At 44.0% G+C, this 17,489-nt stretch overlaps 1 protein-coding gene across 1 annotated transcript in view; it reads right to left on the reverse strand.

Annotated features, from left to right (window-relative positions):
• Positions 1-10,067, reverse strand: part of KLF7 (Kruppel like factor 7) — a 273,131-nt gene extending 263,064 nt beyond the window's left edge. The window contains exon 1 of the mRNA XM_030210339.1: positions 9,800-10,067. Coding sequence (XP_030066199.1) covers positions 9,800-9,901 — 102 coding nt within the window. The 5' untranslated portion in view covers positions 9,902-10,067. The remainder of the gene's footprint in view (positions 1-9,799) is intronic.
• Positions 10,068-17,489: the final 7,422 nt, after the last annotated feature.

Below are 17,489 nucleotides of genomic sequence, written 5' to 3' on the forward strand. Positions count from 1 at the left end.
TCCAGTTCAGCCATTTGTAAAGCAGGCCTCATGGCCAAGATTTCTGCATCAGGCATTAGAGATTTTATCTGTCTTTCAGAACCAGAGCTAGCAAATTCTGCAGCCTAAGGCATTCCTTTAGATCAGTGCTTTTCAACTGGCAGCCCCACATGATCCTCCCTCCAGTTTTTCCAGCTAGGAATGGGATCTGGTCCCACAAAGCCTGAATTTACTGGGTAGTGAAAGCTACTACTACTTATCATTTCTATAGCACTACTCAGTGCATTTTGTCTAGCAAAAAAGGTGCCGGTATTCAAATGCCAGGCCACCCTCCAGGGGTGGAGTGATCATTGAGGGACTCACCCCACAATAGCCAGGACCCCTGCAACCAGTCATAGAATCTATGACAAGGCAGAATTTGTATGTAGAACCTGAGCTCTTTCATTAAAATATGAGAACCATGGATCAAGTTTAGCAGACAGTGGAAAAGGTGCCGGTTCAGTACCCCCAAGTACCCCCTCAAACAAAACGCTGGAGCTACTAGACGTACGCAGTGCTGTACACTTGAAAGCTCCTGCTTGCTGCTCCAGCCTCTCCCCTGTCACCATGGCAACCAGGCAGCAACATGGAGGACAGAAAGGGACAACCAGTTAAAGTGAAGGGGATAGAAAAGCCTCTGCTCCCTACTTCATCCCTTCCCCTCCTGTTCAGTTCATCCAGCCCCTACCAGAATCATCCTGCTGCCCAGAGTATAAGGTTCTTCTCTGGCTGCTTGTAGCATGTTTGCCCCAGGCCTTACATGTCTGTACCTTTTAGCTGACCACAGAGAGGAAGAGGGAGTCACCCAGATCTCCAGGCAGGCAAGCATGATTTGAGGGAAATAAAGGCAAATTTAAAAAAGGACCAACATGGAGACAGAGGTAGAGAAGAGACAGAGGGACTGATTGAGAGGGAACACTTGAGAAAAGATGGCAAAGGAAGACAGAGAAAGATGTGGTATTGGGTGGTTAGAAAGAAAGTTAGGGTTTGTGATGGGGGAGATGGATGGCAATATGAAATAATTAAGAGCATGCTGGATGGTGGATGAAGAGGGGGAGAACTGAAGAGAGAGTAGACAGGAAGAAAGACAGGAGAAGAAAATGTTTTCCAAAAATCCACACTAAAGTAAAAAGACAAAGCTGAGATTAGGTCTTGGCTATCTTGCTTTTTGATAGGCTTGTAAAATCTGTTTATTTGAGGAAGCTTTTTTTCTTTTCAATATAATGAACAACATAAGGAAATATTTTACCTGTATTTATGATTTTATTATGATATTTTTTATAAATATTTTGATATAATTTGCTTCTGTATTAATGCATTTTGTGTTTATTATATAATATGTTGGGTGTAAATTGAACGGAGCACTTTTATGAGCAGACACTCCATAAATTTAAATATGTCAAAAGAGGAACAAAAATACCAAAAAATACAAAAACGAATACATAGAACACCAGAGACTGAGCAGGAAAATAGACACGATGAGTCAGAAAAACAAGCCAGAGCTTCCAAAGGCTGGAATGTATTGCCTCATAGAGAATATCAATAATTCATACTGTAAAATAACCTGGGACCCAGTTCAAAGTCTCTGATCTGGCCTGTCTCCTTCACAGACTTTACATGTTGGGAATAGTTGCGAGTTTTGTCTGCAAATCTGACTTTTTTCTGATGCATAATTAATTCTCTTGCATGCTGTCCACCATACTCTACCCCCCCCCCCCCCCCCTTCCTTTCTTACTAAAATGAGCTGCTTGTTCACTACTAACACAACTGGAACAGGAGTCCAAGATTCATTCATTCATCAAAAATCTGGTAATCTTACCCCTCTTCCCACTGGCAGGAGAGCAGAGCTTCCTCTGAGCACCTCCTCTGCTGTTCGCCCTGCAAGTTCAGATATGAGACTGATGATGCTCTCCTCTGACCAGTGGTTGAGGATCAGAAGAATTTGGTTTAGTGTGTCCCAAAATTAAAAAAAATAACTTAGAGAAATAGTTCTTTAAATAAAATACTTAGTTCAGAACACCATGCACAGCATAGGATAGAATACAGCTACTGAAAGCCTTGCCTGTCCCTTGGTGGTGAGCACAATACAGCATATGTCAGCTTTTCTGCTTTTTCTATCAAAGCTCCACAACAAACTTCCTCTGGGGTTTTTTTCTGGCTACCAGGTGAAGAATGGAAGATATTGAGAGACGGAAATACAATGGCTGGAAAAATGATTCTACGCACAATCTTCTGTTTCTGTGAGCATTGTAGTAGATATAAGCCAAGAATCAAAGCAAACTACAAAAGGGCATTACCCTACAATGTTAGATGTTGCTAGACAAACCTACAGTTTGCGGAAAGGAAGATGGGCTCCAGCTAGGATGCCAAATCTTATTATATTGCACAATGGGAAGCCATCATAAATTTCTTAAACCAAAAAAACAAACAAAAAATAAAAGTTCTCCAACTTACAAATATCTCAATTTAAAAAAAGTCTCAACTGTAGTCCAACTGGTGGGAAGGTAGGGCCCCATTTGGGTAAATTAGTAGGATCTTAGGATTCAGAAAATGATCAGTGACGAAAAAAATCAGTGGAGGGCCATTTTCGAAAGGGACGTCCAAGTTTTGATTTGGACGTCCTCGCAAAACGTCCTGATCCAGGGGCGGGGAAACCCGTATTTTTGAAACAAGATGGACGTTCATCTTTCGTTTCAAAAATATCGTCAGGGACATCCAAATCCTTAAATTTGGTCATCCCTAGATTTTCTCTTCCCTAGACATGGACGTTTCTGATTTTCGCCGATTTTTGAAACCAAGGACGTCCATCTCAAAAACGACCAAATGCAAGCCATTTGGTCATGGGAGGAGCCAGCATTTCTAGTGCACTGGTCCCCCTGACATGCCAGGACACCAACCGGGCACCCTAGGGGGCACTGCAGTGGACTTCATAAATTGCTCCCAGGTACATAGCTCCCTTACCTTGTGTGTGATGCCCCCCAAAACCCACTACCCAACTGCACACCACTATCATAGCCCTTAGGGGTGAAGGGGGGCACCTAGATGTGCGTACAGTGGGTTTCTGGTGGCTTTTGGAGGGCTCGCTGTTTCCTCCACAAACGTAACAGGTAAGGGGGGGATGGGGCTGGGTCCGGCTATCTGAAGTGCACTGCACCCACTAAAACTGCTCCAGGGACCTGCATATTGCTATCACGGACCTGAGTATGACATCTGAGGTTGGCACAAAATATTTTGAAAGATGTTTTTTTGAGGGTGGGAGGGGGTTAGTGACCACTGGGGGAGTAACAGGTCATCCCCGATTCTCTCTGGTGGTCACCTGGTCATTTTGGGCACCTTTTTGTGCCTTAGTCATAAGAAAAACAGGTCCATGTGAAAACGTCCAACTGCTCGTCAGGAACGTCCTTCTTTTTTTCCATTATGGGTCAAGGACGTCCAAGTGTTAGGCATGCCCAAGTCCCACCTTCGCTACGCCTCCGACACGCCCTCTTGAACTTTGGCCATCCCTGCGACGGAGTGCAGTTGGGGACGTCCAAAATCAGCTTTTGATTATACCGATTTGGACGTTTCTGTGAGAAGGCCGTCCATCTTCCGATTTGTGTCGAAAGATGGGCGTCCTTCTCTTTCGAAAATGAGTCCAATAGTGTCCAAACACTCAACTCAGGTTAGTTTTCAGTTCCTAAAATTCCATTTGACTCCCAAAACCATTATGGAATTATCTAGAATGGGTCTTGCAGTCAGATCTGTGATCCAAAAATCAATCAATTCAGACTTCTGGTACAGCAGCACTTAGACAATACAAATCATAAGTTATCAAATAGTTCTTTTACTAAGCCGCTTTAAACGCTAACATGTTCTTAACGCAGCAAAAAAGGGTTAACGCTGGATGTAGTAAAGTGCCCTGTATTAGTTTTGGTAATGGCATACTAATTTATTTTGGCAAGGGGGGGGGTGTCATGGGTGGTTAGCACACTGACATGTTTGCATGTTCTTAACATGGGAGCCCTTAGCATCCCTAATTAAGAGGTGGTAAGTGCATTCACACACTAATGTTAACATTAGTGCACGGCCTGAAAAAAATAAATGGAAAAATAGAAAATTGCAGCTGTGATAGAAATGGCCTTTGCGTGCAGAAAAGCCCTGCGTTGCCATGTGGTACGGCTATTTTCTACCATGGTTTAGTAAAGCCCCCCCCCCCCCCCCCCCAACACACACACACAAATTATTACAGTTGTTCATATGAGACGTTCATGGATCATAATATACTACATTAGGTAAACTATTATTCTTGCACCAGTCTGGATCAATATTTAATTGTGCTTTCTCAGTTAAATCTAGTACGTAAGAATAAAACTTGCCCCCATTAATGACTGGTCCTTTTTGATAACACCACACCACATCATCAAAAATCTAATATTCGCATATTTCACAGAATTTTACATGGATTACAAAAATAAATAAACCTCAACAATAGAGGGAAATTACAAAATATAATAATACATCATTAAAAAGAATGCATTACATTATTTAGAGTAAAGATATGTTTTGTATTTCTATAACTGGGCACTTCCATTTAGGTGCCTAATTCTCTTCATAGTGCCCACAGTTATGTACTGTAAGCTACATATGTGAGAGCCCCATTTATGCCCTGGCCATGCTCTGCCCCCACCCCTTTTTACAAATACCTGCTCTTTAAGTTAAGTGGGTATTTGCAGAACAGTGTTTAGGCGCCCTGCTAGCATTTATGTGGGTATGTGTGCACATACATGCATAAGTACTAGTATTCTAAACATTTACATCAGGGGTCCTCAAATCCAGTCCTCAAGGTCTGCAACCCAGCCCGGATTTCAGGATTTCCACAATGAACATGTATGAGATCTCTTCACGTCTACTGCATGCAAATAGATCTCACACCTAGGTTATAGAACTGGCCATTAAACAACTACTTGGCAAAATCCATTTACCTCATTTGACAACAATACCCTGCTTGTGATATCCACACAGTCATCTGAATATTAACAGAAGTAATGGTGAATCAGTTGTTTCAGCAGCTGATATGATGTGATCTGCACACAAATGCTGCTGATGAACCATTTACAATTTACAGGATCTAAGCTTGCCTTATGCGCCTACTTCCTAGCCAAGGGGAATGGGGAAATATTGTTGATGCCCTAAAGTTAAGGAGAATACTTGGATAGAGAGAGTTGTTTGTGGCAAATGCAAACCCTATGGCAAGTATAATCATGAACTTGGCCACCTCTGGATTGGAGGAGCAGCAGGCTGAGAACCAGAGAAGCCAGGGCACAAATCCCACTGCTACTCCTTATGATCGTAGGCAAGTCAGTTAACCCTCCATTGGCTCAGGTACAACCTTGGATGGAACTCCATAAATTGGGGCCAGGGTTTAGGTGGCCCAATGTCATGTGTTTAGCATGAATTCTATAAAAGCATCTGGGCACCAAGATTCTGCTGTAGAATATGAGCATAAGCCGGCACTGGTGGCGTCAACAGATATGCCAAGGCAATGGCAGTCATAACCACGTACCCAAATGTGCATAACATAGTATTTTATGTTATACACATACTTTGGAGACACTTCCATGACCCACCCACTCTCTGCTCCCACGTGCACCCCCTCGAATCCATATGCTAAGCAATTCTGACATGTTATAGAACAGCACCTAGCACTTACGTGCGTAAATGCCAATTTGTGGCACCAATCACACGTATACATGATCTTGCTCTACAACTTATGTGCCCAATCAGTGCATAACTTTGAGTACCAGTTTAGAGAATTGCCATTTATGAGGATAGGAAAATTCCTACTGTACCGGAACATGACTCACCCTGAGCTTCACCTGAAAAAGGCACCAGCTAAACCTAAAATCCCTTCATCCTGTTCCAACAATCTGCTTTCTTGTTTATACTACACTATCCCCCTAATTCTATAAAAAGCGCTAAAAATGTCATGTGTAAATTTGTGCATGCATTTTAATTGAATGAGCTAATTAGCACCAACTGGCTTTTTAATAAGCAATTATTAGCACTAATTAGATTCAATTAATGTTTGCACACCTATATTTTAAGCACAAATCGGAAAAGGGAGCACAGAAATAGGAGTGCCACAGGCAGATCATGGGCATGACTTTTAGTTATGCACGTAATTATAGAATAAAGGGGCTAAGGCACATGCATTTGCACCACGTTTTCACTGGTGAAAATGGCAATATCTAACTGTGGGCGCAATTTATAGGATACTGCTATGCACTTTTTTCAACATCAATTTTTAGGCACCATTTATAGAATCCCCCCCTCCCCCCATGATCATTGATCTAGTTTGTCTGTCTGCCTGCCTACTTGGGGGGGGAGGGGGAGGCAAAGCATAAGGAAGTCATACTGACAATAGGGAAAGAGGACTAACAACATCAGCACCCACAATTTCTTGGGGAAGGGGGGGAAAGAGTTCACCCCTATAATCAACCAAAACTGCATCTTATACAATGATGTCTGCTTGAAGTCCTAATGAAATTAAATACCGAATAGCAACTTAAACAGGAAATATTTTTACAAATCTAAATACAATTATATCCTTTAGAATTAAATAAAAGTTTAAACAAAGGAGACTCATATTGATTTCTTTAATCGTTAGCTTAAGTTATCCAGAATTATTTTTTCTAGTGCTGTTTTAACTGTTATTGTCCGCTCCCCATTCCCTGTTCTAAGCAATCACCTCAGCATCTTCTCCCCTTTGCCACCTCTTTATGAAAAGTTATTGGTTTAATAAAGGGAAAGAGATCCTGCAGTGAAGAAAGGGATAGAGAAGGCTCTTTATGCATTCATTCATTTATTTGGATTTATTAACCACCTTTATAAAAGGATTCACCCAAGGTGGTTCTTTACTACTTTACAACTCCTTCCCTACTCTACACCTTTTGTTTTCAGCCCATATTTTTCTAAAAATCCTAAATTCACTCCCAAATATTCACATGCTTGCAAACTATACCATAAAAAATATAAAGTAACAGCATTCAAATGTACACTTAAATCACTCCCCAAATTTTTTATTACCAAAAGCATTGATACATTTTTAAAAAATCTTCCACTTCCCTCCCCCCCCTACCAGCTACTGTAGTTGTGCAGTATAAAAACCAAGAGGCTGGTTGCAATGCATTAGACACAGGAAATGGTATTATGCAATCCCCCCCCCCCCCCCCCCAACTGTGGACATAAACTGGTTCTGTGGATTACAAAATATGAATTATTTTGTGGAACAGACTGTTCTATGCTGTTTTACTTACAAATAAGGAATTCAAGATGTTTAGAGCCATGTTGTTATGGATGGGATATAAAAACTGGGCTTACAGTCTGACCCACTTTTTACACTACTACAGTGATGACTCCATTGTGCACCAAACTAATTCACTGCTGAGACACACTTAAGAAAATAAACTTCCCAGGGCACCTTCTATTCCTTCAGAATCTCCAACATGTTCTGGGGGTGCCAGATGCAAGTACACAGAAGCCACCTGCACATCCACAGCACTACAGAGAAAAATACATTACATATATCCAGTGGCATGCTATTCTTGCAGCACTTATTTCCTTCTTTAAGCATGGTATAACCAACTTATCAGACGATAAAGAAGAGACTGGTCATCTAACCTGTGGTTTATTACCATTATTTATAGATTTAGCTCACCAGTTACATTCAGTACAGTAAGTAATTATAATATTGACTCTAGAAAAATAATCAGCCGGACTTTTATAAAAAGATTTTTATTGTTAACACTAAGGACAAAGAGCTCCCCCGCCCCCCCCCCCCCCCCCCCCGCCCCCAGATAGGTGTCCACAAAAGATGGCAGGTATAAAATATCCTATTGCCCATGAAAAACAGAACAAGAAGAAAGAGAGAAGACGGATGATGCTATTTGGAGAGCAGACAGGAGACATTCAGCCTAAGGACAGGTTTACATAAAAGAACAGCAGGCAAAGCAATTAAAATTCAGAAAATATTAAACATTACGGGTCTTTTCCCTTAAGCTCTATAATAAGAGAATTTTGAATTAAAGAAAGTGTATTCAAATGCTTTCACTTTAAAAATGGTGCACAGATCTGTATTGCTAGGAAAGTAATTATCGTTAAAATACAACAGGACTCGTTAGGTGTATTACTGTGCTGTACCTGAACAAAACAATGCCCCATTCTATTCTATATGGAAGGGTTGCAGGCACAAGTTCGATTTCTTTCACACACATACACACCTAGCTTCTCAGTAGCATCACACACATCCTAGCCAATTAATCCTTAAGTTTACTTTGGATAACTATACAATAGTATACGAAACGAAAGCTTTTGTTTCCTCCTTCTGCTGAAAAGCAGCAGCTGCAGTCAAAGTATCACACACAGTGAATGCCTTGGGCACACTGACTATGATAACAGCTTATCTTGTATTGAACCTTCTCGGCTGTTGTTCATATTCCATCGGTATTGTGGATTTTTTTGTATATAAAGTCATAATTATCTCTATGTTCATATTAGCATGCTAAAGAACAGCATAATGAAACCGGATGCACCGATCACTTGGCTTGGACGTGTACCATTCCTCGCGTTATAATAAAAGGTTCCCTTGGGATCAACAAAGCCCACCCAAAGTAGACTGGCTGCCTCTGACATTTCCAGGCTTCCAAAGCTACTGCAGAAACTGTTCATAATGAGGAACTAAAAACGGCCAAAGCACTAAGCAGTTCACCATATAAAAGCAAAGATGAACAACGCCCTCCCTTTTAAAGAGGGGGAAAAAAAAAAAATATATATATATATATATATATAGGCACAATCCCGAAACTTAACCCCTTTAACACAGCACTCCGATTAGAAGCCAATGTATCCATCATATTACAACCTTGGTACAGCTGGGTTTTTTTTTGGGGGGGGGAGGGGGTTCAGATGGTTAAATTTCTCCTTAAAACACCTGTTACGAAAAATTACCACCATCCCCTGTATAAGTGCAAAAAAAAAAACCTCCACATATTACTTTATCCTATATTAAATTCATCAAACACTACAAGCGCATTTTGCACTCTCCCAGAACAGCAGTGAATACCTGACAGTTTCTTCCCTCACATGTTTTTTTTTTTTTTCATTTTGGGCTGCCTTGTGAATTTTCACAAAACACCCCCTTCTTTATGAGATGTGGCTTTAACACACACGCCAGGAGTATTATCGCAGCTGCCAGCAAGCATCGCATTTTCTTGACAGTGCCTTGAAAAGTGTGCAATGTTTGGCACCGATGCGAAACCGATATTCTCCCCCCTCCGGAGTAAATCACGAAGGAGAAGTCATAGCCTGATTCAAAATAAAATAAGTCAGCCACACTCAAAATAAAGGCTAGCAAAAAAAAAAAAAAAGGTACACAAATTAATTTGTGCTGTAGTTCAAGTTCCTCAGAACTCTCTTGAAGACGAGCTCTGGCTTAGATTATTGACACGCATGTAGTTATCTCGAAATAGAATGATCTGTTCCATTTGCCCCAGCTGCGAGTTGCCAATGCTAATCAAAAGTGATAGCCTCATGAAAATTAAGAAAACACACACGTACATAACGAATACAAGACTACTTGAGCTAGCCAAAGATGCTAGACTGGTACCTATAGCTGTATTTGGAGTCACTGTTTTTGATGGACTGCTCTTTGTAGTTACTGAAAATCTACTATAAAACAAAGACAGCCCCGACTCTGTTTCCATGTTCAATTTAGGAGCTGCAGGAGTAATTTAAAATCGCTCACCTGCTGCCAGTTCTCCTCCAGGGACGGCAATGCTGAGAAGTAGCCGGTGTCATGGACAAGCTGCAGCTCCTGGAATATACTATAACTAGCCAGCACATCCATGCTTGCTGTACAAGGCAAGACAAAACAGCCCCCTCGTTCCTGCTCTTCCTTTCGTAACGACAGAAATAAATCCAATGTCCCTTTTCTTTTACAGTCAAGTGAATTAAAGAGAAGAGACAGGAGACAGTGAGGACAGATGCGCCCAGCATGTGCGGATCTGCAGCCAGAACAGGACACTTCTCCACTGTGGTAAAATATACTGCCTTTTGCTCAGAATCGGCAGGCAGTCCCTGGATCAGGAAAGGCCATGCAAACTCCTTGACAACAAACTACCATCGATTTTTGCATCGCTGCTGTCTCCTCGATGCAATCTTTCCTCTTTCCTTTGGGAGGGGGTATAGCAATCTCTCTCCCTGCCTCTCGCGATTTTTTTTTTTTTAGCCACAACTTTCCCCCTCCCTAAACTAAGAAAACGAGCTTTGCACTCCTTCCCCCCTCCCATCGGATAGCCGTGGGATCCTCAGAGGAAACTGTCAATCAAGCCAGCGCGTGACCATGTAAGGTAAACAGGGAGGGTGGCTCATGTAGTCACGAGAGACCAATAGCGAGCCAAAAGGCCTGCCTCTAGGGCGTGGTTTGTGGTTGACGGCTGGTCCCGGTTGGTTCGAGTTGGGTCTCCTCTCTTCCTAACATGGCGTTGTAGCGGGAGCTATTTTTAGAGGGCTATATAAAAGACCGAGCTAGAAAGCTGAGCTGATTGAGCAGCTTCTAGAAAGAGAACGAGCGACAGCGTAGGATGTCAGAGCTCGAGCTCGTTCAGAGAGCGTGGGGACATTTTTGGAAACATGTACCGTACGGTGCAGAGGTAGTAGTGCCGACCGCTGCATGGGATGCGAGCGTGCGCCTCAAGCCCTCCACGCTCGAGCCCTGCTAAATCTTTGAGACGCTCGTGAGATAAGGTAGAAAACAACGTCAGGAAAATTACCTCTCAGATAAAGCCAGTGGTAGCTCTGCTAGCTTTTTAAAACAAAAATCGTTTAAAATAATAAAATAGCAGTTCCTAGGAAAAGTCAGGAACTTGTTTTTAAGTTACCTTCGTGTCCAGTCAGGAACTTCTTCTTTTTTTTTTTTTCTCCGTTAAATTACTTTGGTACCATCTTTGTGTCCAGAATCTGATCTCTTCGCCTTGGTGTAACAGTTTTCAAACTAAACAATCAGCGAGTGCCCCAGACAATTCATGAACTAAAGAGGTGTACAAATTTAACATATAGCTTCCCCATTGAGGGGGGGGGAGGGAGAAAGAGCGATGGTACTATCTTTCTTTTCCAAATGAGCTGTTTTGAATATGAAGCAGACGTGCCATTTTAGAAGAATACCTAATTTAAACGGGAAATGGGTTGTATTGTTTCATTATGTATAACATTTGTAATACGGAACCAAGCTAAGATCTCTAGACAATAGCTTTGTAATTACAATGGTCTGCCAGCAGTTGACTTGCTTAGAGTGACAAGGTCAGTTTGTAACTTGTGAGTCATTGGTTTTTCCCTGTAATCCCTGGTGCTTTAAGTTGCATGCACAACTTAATCGGTTGCTGAGCCAATCAGTGCAGATAAACAGGCACAATCAATTTGCAATAATTAGCATCCCCCCCCCCATATCTATTTAGGCTATTCTATAAAGTGGTGTGCATAAATTGTGCACAGATTAAAAAAAAAAAAGGCATGCCCCCTATGGGTGGGTCATGAGCATTGCTGAAAGCAGTATTATAAAATTTGGCAGAACTGAGTCTAATTTAGGCATCATAATTTACTCCGGGTGAAACCTGGTGTAAATTGTGCCTAACAGGAGGAGCAGATCCTGGCACTAAGTGCAATTCTATAAATGGTGCCAATGAGTTCCTGTCTGACCATTAAATAGGAATCCTTTCCTTTGGGGTTTCCTGTTGTAGCTTATTGTTCTGACATGTTTCCTCTTGTGGCAGCTGTGCCTTATTTGGTCACAGCAATCAGACAGAGACCGGATCAGGGTTTGGAACAGAAATATGCTAGACCCACAGACTACTACTACTGCTTGACATTTCTAAAGCGCTACTAAAGTTACACAGCGCTGTACAGATAAACACAGAAGGACATTCCCTGCTCACACAGAAAGAGAGCGTTATGCCAGACCAACAGGGGGGGGTCAGAGATGCTGGACCTGGGGTGTGGGAAGAGAGGGGAGGGACAGGGCACAGACAAGAGAGGTTGGGTGTGGAGTAAAATTGGAGGTGAGCTCAGGGTACTGGTGGAAAAAGGGTGGGATAGGATCACAGGGGGAAGGATAGAGACACACAGGGGCAATACTGAAAATAAGGGGAGGATAAGGACATTAAGGGGGTCTATTACAAAACTTTGCTTGTGTTTTGAGCGCATGGTAAAAATCAGCTGATGGTAAACACTGAGATACTCATTATATTCCTATGGGCATCTCTGCATTTGCCACCAGCTGATTTTTTACCACAAGCTAAAAACTCTGATGCAGCCAGACCAAATTGAATGAAAAAATAGAATGCTCAGACTACAAAGGTAGAAAAAATATTCAATTTATCAATTGGACCATGTCAACTTTGGGAAATGCGCATTTCTGATCTTTCATTCTCCAAGGACAAGCAGGCCTATAATTCTCACAGATGGGTAATCCGGGTCCATGTTGCCAGTATGGAGATTGTAACCAGCTTACAAATAGGTGGTTGAGCATGAGATGTGCATAATTACCTTCCCACCCACTGCAACCGCAGGGAACCAGCAGTTCTCTTTTTTTTTTTTTTTTTTTCCACATTGAGGAGAGGACACATGTTGTTATCCACTCTTCATAGCTGGTTCAGACATTTGGTCTTTTTGTGTCTTCCTTTTTCTTTTTAATAGCTCTTTCAGGGTTTATTTTATCCCAGTATTTTTTAGATTATTTTTGCCTTTTTTTTTTTTCCTACATTTTCTTTGTTTTACCGTGCTCGCTAGGCCTAATCGATCGGGTTTATCCCTTTTTCTGTTGGACTTCCCTTTCTTTTAGCACCATTGAGTCATTTGATTTGGCCACTGCTGTTTTCCCTTTCATGTCATCGAAGGTTCCTAGTGGCTTCAAAAGCTGCAGTCAGTGCAACAGGACCATCTCTGGCAACCCACTCTTGGTGTCTGCAGTGTTTGGGGCCTGATCATACCCCTGCAAACTTTATTCGCTGTCTTCATATGAAGAAGAGAACACGGTTGGCCAGAGAAGGCTGAGAGAAAAAAGATTTTTTGGAGCCGGGTCCAAATTCTCGACATCTGTGTCTTTAGTATCAGATGCATCAATCCATATGGCTGTGAGACCCCTGCATACTGGGAGCGACCATGCATCGAGTGGATCTCCACCTGCTTTGACGCTGGCCACTATGCAGGCCTCTCCGGTACCGATCGGTGTCGGACCTGACCCCAATGTGACAAGAAGACTTGACGTCGTCCTGTTCGTCACCAGGGAATATCTGCCAGGCATCTGAAAAAGCATCAGCATTGATCCCCCTTGACATATAGTGCCAGGGCACCGAGTGTTTCAACGGTCCCCAAGAAGTGTCAGTACCAGGAGGACTGCGCCCCCTCCATACAGGAGGTACTGTTGCATGGGTCTACACACAGCCAGGACCAGGCATCCACTTCACCCGGCGGATTCAGCAGCCTGCTTCTACACCCACACCCCAGCCTTTTCCGCTGTCGGCCCTTGATGAGCGCCTCTGGGCCTTGCTCCCTGAGCTGTTGGTGGGGTTCTTCCAAAGTGCATCGGCATCTGGGGTGGAGGAGTGGCCTAGTGGTTAGAGCACCGGTCTTGCAATCCAGAGGTGGCCGGGTCAAATCCCACTGCTGCTCCTTGTGATCTTGGGCAAGTCACTTAACCCTCCATTGCCTCAGGTACAAACAGATTGTGAGCCCTTCTGGGACAGAGAAATATCCAGAATACCTGAATGTAACTTACCTTGAGCTACTACTGAAAAAGGTGTGTGCAAAATCGAAATAAATAAATCTCTTGCTACAGTCCCGTGTGGCCATCAGCCTATGGTGAGGTCTCAATGTTGCTTGTGATCTCAGCATTGACTACCACCTGTATTGCATACTCCAGATGTCGGTGGAGAAAGCTTCGCCAGAGTTCTGGCTGGAGCCAACACCTCAACACCCCTCTTGGGGTCATGGTACCTGTTTGTTGAGGCAGGCTCAATCTCAGCCCGCCCACGAGGAGATTTTGGGTGACACCGATGAGGAGCGCTCAGGGGACTCAGAAGAGGATCCATGGTACTTCTCAGAGGAGGAGTCCTATGGCATCCCATCTGATCCCTCCCCTCAACAAGAAAGGAGGAAGTCTCCACCTGAGAGCCTTTCCTTCCCTTTTGTAAAGAAGATGGTGATGTCCTCCACTTCCAAATGAACTGGGATGGCAAAGCCCAGGGCTAAGATGGTCAAGGTCCTGGACTACAACTCTCCTAGAGAGGCTGTGACAGTCCTGCTTCATGAGATCTTATGGGACATTCAAGTGAAGAACTGGGAGTCCCCTCTGTTAGTCCCTCTCCTCCCCAATATGGACACCATGTATCAGAATCAGTCTTCCCCAGGGTTTGATAGGCCCCAGTCGTAGAATCCACGCTCAAAAGGGCCAGGTGTTCTAGGGACCATGCTTTAGTATCCCGTGTTAGAGAAGCTAGAATTCTTGGATTTTTTTGAGCGGAAGATGTATCAGGCCTCTGTTCTCATCTCCTGTATCCAAAAGTACCAGCTCTACACAAGGCTGTACTTGCGGTCCTTGGTGCACAGTATGTCTGATTTAGCAGACTATCTTCCACTGGAGCAGGCTGAATCTGTTCACCGGCTGGTCAAGCAGCAAGAAGGTGTGTTGTAAGTTCTTGGCCAGGAGCACCTATAACACATTTGGTGTGGCCTCTAGGATTTCTGCCCAGAATATAGCGATGTGCAGACTCATGGCTGTGTCTCTCTGACTTGGACCCAGCAGTCCAGCAGAGATTGGTGGATGCCACTTGCTGGGGGGGATAGTCTTTTTGGAGGAGGTCACTGACCTCATCGAGACGCCATCAATTCTCTCTCTCGCTGGGTGCCTTCTGCACCTGCCTCCTCCAACAGGAGGTTTTTTGGCAAGTTGAAAAGGAGTACATATTACTTGAAGAGGAGTAGGTACACCTTTCTGCCAGCCTCATCAGGCTCTGCCCCAGTGTGCTTATTCTTGTCAACAGTGTGCGGCTAAGGCCCAGATGGCTCGTCAGAGTAGGGGGCAAGCTTTTGACTGACTCCAGCAGAGCATAGTTATTGTAAAAGTCCGTCTCGGTTATGCCCTGCATTGGCTATAGAGACCACCAGATTGCCCACCGAGAGCACATCATTTCAGCTCTCAGCAAAAGCAGGTACTTGCAGAGAAGCTCTGCCCTTCTTGAGGCCCGTGCGATTGAACCCGTTCCACCAGGGGAAGAAGGGAAAGGATTCAGTTCCAGGTATTTCCTTGTACAAAAGAAAACGGGGGATGTGTCCCATCCTAGTCCTAAGGGGCCTAAACAAATTCCTGGTCAAAGAAAAGTTCAGAATGGTTTCTCTGGGTACCCTGCTTCAGGAATATGATTGGCTATGCTCTTTGGACTTAAAGAATGCTTATACTCGTATCACGATTACTTCTAGCTCACAGGAAGTATCTTCAGTTTCGACTGGGGACAGGTCACTTCCAGTATCGCTTGTTGCCTTTTGGCCTCGTGTTGGCTCCCAGAGTTTTCACCAAGTGTCTTGCAATAGTGGCAGCATCAATACGCAGACTGAGAGTCCATGTGTACCCTATTTGAGTGACTTGCTAGTAAAGAGTACGTCACAGGACGATGCTCAGGAGAACATGTGGAGAACTATTTGGGTGTTAGAGCTTCTAGGGTTCATTTTAAACTACCCCCCAAGTCCCAGTGACTGGAGTTCATTGGAGCCCTGCTAGACACTCGGCTTGCTTGGGCTTTTCTTCCTGTGGCACAGGCAGACTCTCTTATTGCCCTTGCCACTTGAGTACGAGCAGCTCGGCAGGTCACAGCCCGGCAGATGGTTGAGATTGTTGTGCCACATGGCTTCTGTTGTTCATGTGCCACCCATGGCATGTCTCCACATGAGAACTGCCCAGTGGACCCTAGCTTCCCAGTGGTGTCAGGCCAACGGGAACCTAGAGGATATCATCTGAGTTCTACCAGAGCTGGTTCAGTCCCTACCCTGGTGGCCAATTTTCACAGCTCATGAAAGTGTTGAAAACATATGCATGTCACCTAGGGTGGGGATCTCATTTAGACCGTCTTCACACTCAAGGTGCTTGGTCAGCCCAGGAAACAGATCTCCAAATCAACCTTCTGGAGCTCTGGACAATCTGGAACACTTTAAAGGCTTTCAGGGATCGGCTGAACAACCAAATTGTATTCATTTAAACAGGTTGCCATGTACTACACGAACAAGCAGGTGGGCACTGGATCATGCCCTCTGTGTCAGGAAGCTGTCTGGATGTGACATTGGGCGCACCAGCATGGGATGCACCTCAAGGCCACTTACCCTGTCGGGAAAATTCAGCAGCCTGGCCAACAGACTGAGCAGGGTCATGAAACCACACAAGTGGTCTTTCAGCATAGGCGTTGCCCGCAAGATCCTCAGCATGGGGCACCCCCCTCAGTGGATCTCTTTGCCACTCAGTCCAGTCACAAAGTCCCTCAGTTCTGTTCTAGGCTTCAGGCCCAGAACAGACTAACATTGGATGCCTTCCTTGTTCATGGGGGGGCAGAACTTCTGTATGCATATCCACTCATTCCTCTTGTGGGGAAGTCTTTGCTGAAACTAAAGCAAGGCCATGATCTTGATCGTTCCCTACTGGCCCTGGAAGATCTGGTTCCCTCTTCTGGAGTTATCTGAAGAACTGTGGAGACTGGAGTGTTTCCAACCCTCATCACTCAGAACGAGCAATCTCTTCTGCATCCCAACCTCCAGTCTCTGGCCCTCACAGCCTGGATGTTGAGAGATTAACATTTGCTTCCTTGCATCTTCCTGAGGGTGTGTACAGGATCTTGCTGGCTTCCAGAAAACATTCCACTAAGAAGTGTTATTTCAAATGGAGGAGGTTTTCCATCTGGTGTGAGGGCAAGGCCCTAGATCCTACTTCCTGCCCTACACAGATCCAGCTTGAATACCTTCTGTACTTCTCCAATTCTGGTCTCAAGACCAACTCCATAAGGGTTCACCTCAGTGCAAATAGTGTAGAGGGTAAACTCATTTCTGGACAGCCTCTAGTTGCTCGTTTCATGATAGGTTTGCTGTTGACAAAGTCCCTTGTCAGACTTCCACCTATGTCATGGGACCTCAATGTCGTCACCCAGCTGATGAAGCTCCTTTTGAACCACTTGATTCCTGTCTTCGGAAGTACTTGGCCTGGAAGGTTGTATTTTTGGTGGCTGTTACTTTAGCTCGCAGGGTCAGTGAGCTTCAGGTCTTAGTGGTGAATGCACCTTTATGTGAAGGTTCATTAAGAATAGTCCTCCGCATGCACCCTAAGTTCCTACCTGTGTCTGAGTTCCAGCTAAACTAGTCTATTGTCAACATTCTTCCCCTGACTTCATGCTCATCCTGGCTAA

Source organism: Microcaecilia unicolor, chromosome 7 (genome assembly GCF_901765095.1).
Source record: "Microcaecilia unicolor chromosome 7, aMicUni1.1, whole genome shotgun sequence".
In the NCBI taxonomy this organism is placed as follows: domain Eukaryota; kingdom Metazoa; phylum Chordata; class Amphibia; order Gymnophiona; family Siphonopidae; genus Microcaecilia; species Microcaecilia unicolor.